General features: G+C 31.9%; 1 protein-coding gene across 1 annotated transcript in view; it reads right to left on the bottom strand.

Moving 5' to 3' along the window:
• The window catches only part of LOC107607929 (amino acid permease 6), a 6,817-nt gene continuing 3,108 nt past the window's right edge, over positions 1,145 to 4,853 (bottom strand). The window contains exons 5-8 of the mRNA XM_021107996.1: positions 4,569 to 4,682; positions 2,894 to 2,904; positions 1,971 to 2,219; positions 1,145 to 1,820 (exon numbers count right to left, since the gene is read on the bottom strand). Of these exons, the coding sequence (XP_020963655.1) occupies positions 1,395 to 1,820; positions 1,971 to 2,219; positions 2,894 to 2,904; positions 4,569 to 4,682 (800 nt within the window). The 3' untranslated portion in view covers positions 1,145 to 1,394. The remainder of the gene's footprint in view (positions 1,821 to 1,970; positions 2,220 to 2,893; positions 2,905 to 4,568; positions 4,683 to 4,853) is intronic.

Genomic DNA, 4,853 nt, shown 5'->3' with positions numbered 1-4,853 from the left:
TAAAAAAGGCCCCAAGGGATAGTTTGGAGAGTTAATTTGGCCCCTGACTCAGAATGATCCTTACAATTTCGTTGGCTCTAATTAGAACTCCCAAATTTACAATTGTGGCTCCAGCTTGTCCCTGCGATTATCTCCGTCACCGGAATGCTGATTTAGCGCAATTGCATGATATGATGGACACTACTTAAACGACGGCGTATTGGTTTCGCATGCAAACCCTTTGGAAACCACGTAGTGTAAGGGTTTTCTTGATATTTGGCAACTTATGATCGTCGTAGTGGAAAGAAAGAAAGTTTTAACCCACAAAAAACTGAAATGACATGGTTTCTAAAGGGTTTGGGCGCGAAACCAATGCGCCGTCGTTTAAATAGTATCCACCGTGTCATGCAATTACATCAAATCAGCATTCTGGTGACGGAGATGATTGTAGGGGCAAGTTGGAGCCACAATTACAAATTTGGGGGTTCTAATTGGGGCCAACGAAATTGTGGGGGTCATTCTGAGTATCGGACTAAATTTCAGGGGCCAAATTAAGATTTAACTCTAGTTTGGACTTTGGAAATTAAGTCCCCAAGGCTTGGAAAATAAGCTTGAAATTATGCTTAAAGCGTAGTTATGATTTTCGGCTCACAAGCTCGTTATCTACCACCATAGCCTTCTGGCCAATATGAGTCTTGGCATAACCAATGCAGTTTTGTCTTTTTCTGGGTACTGTAAGCAATATAGTTTTACGTTAATTAACTTATCATCTTGCCTTCCGTATATTTGATCATGCTTTCACCTTTGAACCTGTATTTAGTAACCTCTACCTCTCTACGTGTCTACTAAAATTTCTGATTTGTTCATTTCATCTTTTCATATTATTATTATTATTATTATTAATGGTAGAAACATGGAGAGTAGTGATGAGACATATCACATGTCTATTGTACATGATTGACGCCTCATATATTTATGACAGTAGTAAGTGGAGTGAGCATGATGATGCTTGTTATATTGTTTTCCAGCAACTCACCAGTCATGGACATAGTTGTCGATTAAGTTTCTGGATGCTGAACTTGATTCTTGACACTTGAAACTTTCACTATGCCATTATAAATACTCTCTTTTGATGCAGATACAATATAAATGAATCAAGTGGGTATATGTTACCATCAATGGCAATGTTAAATGATGATTGATGTGCTTAACTTGGCAAACTAACATGGGGATTGATTGATTATTCATGACATATATACACTAAAACTGCATGCTACATTCTTTCTTTCCCACAGGACACTGATAACATTACATTATCCATGAACTTACTGATAACTTATTAAAACAAGAAACACACAAAAATAGCAACTAAACAAAGAAAAACAATATAATATAATAACACATGGAACAAGGTATTATTGCTGAGGCTTGAAAGGCTGATATTTCTTGAGATCTTGAGCAAGGCCTTGGATGGATCCAGCTGCTGAAATAATAGAAACAATCAAGCATACCCAACTCAATATCTTGAGCCATGTCCATGTGAATGAAAATCTTTGCATATTTGATTGCTTTATGTACATCTCAATGGGGAAGTAAACCGTTAATGGCCAAAATGATATTGAACCAATTAGGCCAAGGAAGTCATTGAAGAATGGGAACATCATAGCTATCAAAGCAGTGAAGATAACATATAAGGTTCTCCACACCACTCTGAACAAGTTCACACTGTAGGTTCCACATAGTGGAAGGTTCACAGAGTGCTCTGCATTCACAAACTGGCTATTGCTCCATTTTTCTTTGCTCCATTTCTCTACGAAACCAAATATGGGCTGGCAGAAGACCTACCAACAACAACAATAATAAAAGCATTAACGAGCGACCTCTAGGTGAGTATGGAGAGATTATGCCATTGGAGCTATAGCTCGTTGGCACTTTTCAACTAGTATCTTTACATAAAAGACTATTTTAGTCAAATTAGAGTTTCTTTTTACCTGGTATGCGCCGATCAAGTGGACGGCGATGCAGACGTTGGCAAAGTCTATTAGCCAGAATGGCTCATAGAATCCGAACCCTGTGAGGAAGTTTCCGGGTGCATCGTTTCCAAATGCTGCATAACCTATGCAGCCACATAGCACATAAAATATGGTTGTGGTCATGATTCCAATCAAACTTGCTCTCTTCATGACCTTGTTCTCTGGAGGGCTTGATTTCAGGGTATCCTGCAACCACATAGACTCCATTTATTTAATTACTACTTACTATGCCCATAGAATATTGTGATTGTTACAGTTGTGGTTAATGGTGTGAAACTTTTCACTCAAACTCATGTACAAAAATGTTTGTACTTCTCTTTTTTTAAAGATTTTGTCTTTGATATATATGTAAAAAATTATTTTGATTTAGGTCCAATTTTTTCTTCTCTTAACCTTGAATAATTGTGATAAATTGGTCTCAGAAACTTGAACGATTATTTGAATGACTTATACAGTTATACTATTTTGATGTAAGGATCAAAATACAAAAATAAGAAGAAATGGGGATTAGACCACCCAAAAAAAGATTATAGAGATTAAAAAAAAAAAAATCAAAATTTAGAATATTTTCAAAGACTAAGCTTACTTAAAATCTCTCTTCTTTTTTTCCCCCTGCAAGTTGCCATTGGTGATAGTGGTTCATGAGTGTAATGATTCATACTGTTTGTTTATAAGGAATCTTTGAGGGGGGGAAAAAAATAGTGATACACATTTCTGTGATACCATTGTGATGGTGATAGGATTTTCCTTAGCTTTAGCATCTTTTCTTGGACCTTTTAGTAGAAAGGTGTAATTTAACTTTACTACTACTTTTTCCATGATAGGTTTTAATAAAAATCTTAAGAATCTTTAGTTTTGAATAGTCATAGAACATATTCTACCATTTTGATGGCTGTAAATATTGACTTTAGCAAAAACCCATCAATATCAGATAAGTTAAGGTACATATTATTCTGATTAATCTTTTTTTATCTACCCCTTTTTTAATAATTTGTTTACATTTATTTAAGTGTCAAATGTTATTAACAGAAATGAAATTATTTTTTAATCATACACTATAATATTATTAAAAAAGGAAAATATTAAGCAATATATTGCGCAAATTATTTTTTATATTGGGGTGGAAATGGTATTTTTTAGGATTATGGATAATAAGAGTGTTATTCTCAAATGTGTAACTTTTTTATTTAAAATGTGAAAATCGGACCCTCCGATTTGTTTGAGAATAAAAATCGGACCATCCGATTTATAAAAAACAAAAAGTCGGACCCTCCAATTTGTAATTTTTTTTTAAAAAAAAAATCATAACAAACAAATTAAACTCTCCGATTTGATATTTAAAAAATTTTAAAAATCAAATTATAAAGTAATTGATAGGTCCGATTACTAATTTCCATATCAAAATAAAATATATACACACACCAACAGAATTGAATTGCACACGTTTATCTTTCATAATAAAAATTTTTAGCCAATATATTGTACTTAATAGTATATTAATATTTCTATGGCCACCTTTTTCATAGGGACAATTCATTATTATTAGTAACTATTTTTGGCATGTAATAATTATAACAAACAAGAACGATGGGGCTAACTATACCAATATAGAAATTAATGATTGTTTTTGTAGACACCTGTCGAAACCAGATAAATGAATGTGGCTGTTTATAGCTATATATATGTTTCTCTTTATTAAGTGGAGGATGATTTTATTTTATTTGATTTGATGGTGTATGTGGACAATGCAAATACAACGCATTAGAATAGACATGTATGTGTTATAATCTCCAAAAGAATATCTATTCTTTATATATTATATTATTATACACGCATTTCACGATACTACTATACTTTTCTCTTGTTATTATATCGTGAGAACTGACAAGTGACAATACTTGAATTTATTATATTCTTTTGTTAGTTGCTTCTGTGCATTTTTTTGGTTGGTGTTTCACACTAATTATTTTACACGTATACTAATTAAACATGATAAACATGAATCACTAAATCAATTATTTATATAATTAAAATAAACATATATATTTAATATATTAAAAATAATAGATTTGAATCCTCTAAAGTTTGAATTTCACTTTAGAGAATAAAGTGTGATCTCTCATCATTAATTTCATAGGTGGGACTAATAATAAATATGAAAGAAAAATTATTCAAAGATAAAAGATTACACTTTATTCTTTAAAGTGAAATTCAAACTTTAGAGAATCCAAATTCAAAAACAATATATATTTATAAATATATAATAATTAGTTTATGGTAAAAATTCACATACAGTTATTTTTATGTGAAGTTGATATTTAATAATTTTCAACTATTAATTTCACATAAAAACTACTGCAGCTTAATTTAATGATTAGTTTTTGTTATATAAATTACACATTTACACCTATCAAATCTTGAAAGTTTATTTTCTTTTTTCTTTTTTTTAAATTCTTTTTTATTTTTGAGGACACATTTGGCTTATTCTCTAAAATATGCGTCCAAACCTTTTGTAAATGTAGGCATGCATAGACCTCTTTTTTTTTTTTTAAAGACAAAGAAGTTTGTCACCAATTGCTTGAAACATCCTCCAAACTTTCTCTGTTCCGGTAACGTCCACCCCAACTTGCACGCCGGTTAGCGTCGTCCGTGCCGTTTGTCCGCCGCCACCTTCACCGTACAAAACCCAAAACACGCATCATGCAACTCTTTCTATATAAATATAAAAAATATCTCCAATACTTGATTTTAGTTTCATTTTATTTTAAGTCATAAAATGCTACATAAAAGTATTTATGAAACCATACATCATAAAAACTGATTTAAGATTCGATCCAAGAT

The sequence above is a fragment of the Arachis ipaensis genome, chromosome B07, assembly GCF_000816755.2.
Source record: "Arachis ipaensis cultivar K30076 chromosome B07, Araip1.1, whole genome shotgun sequence".
NCBI lineage: Eukaryota > Viridiplantae > Streptophyta > Magnoliopsida > Fabales > Fabaceae > Arachis > Arachis ipaensis.
Note: the sequence above shows the minus strand (reverse complement) of the source record. Positions and strands in the feature narration are given on the sequence as shown.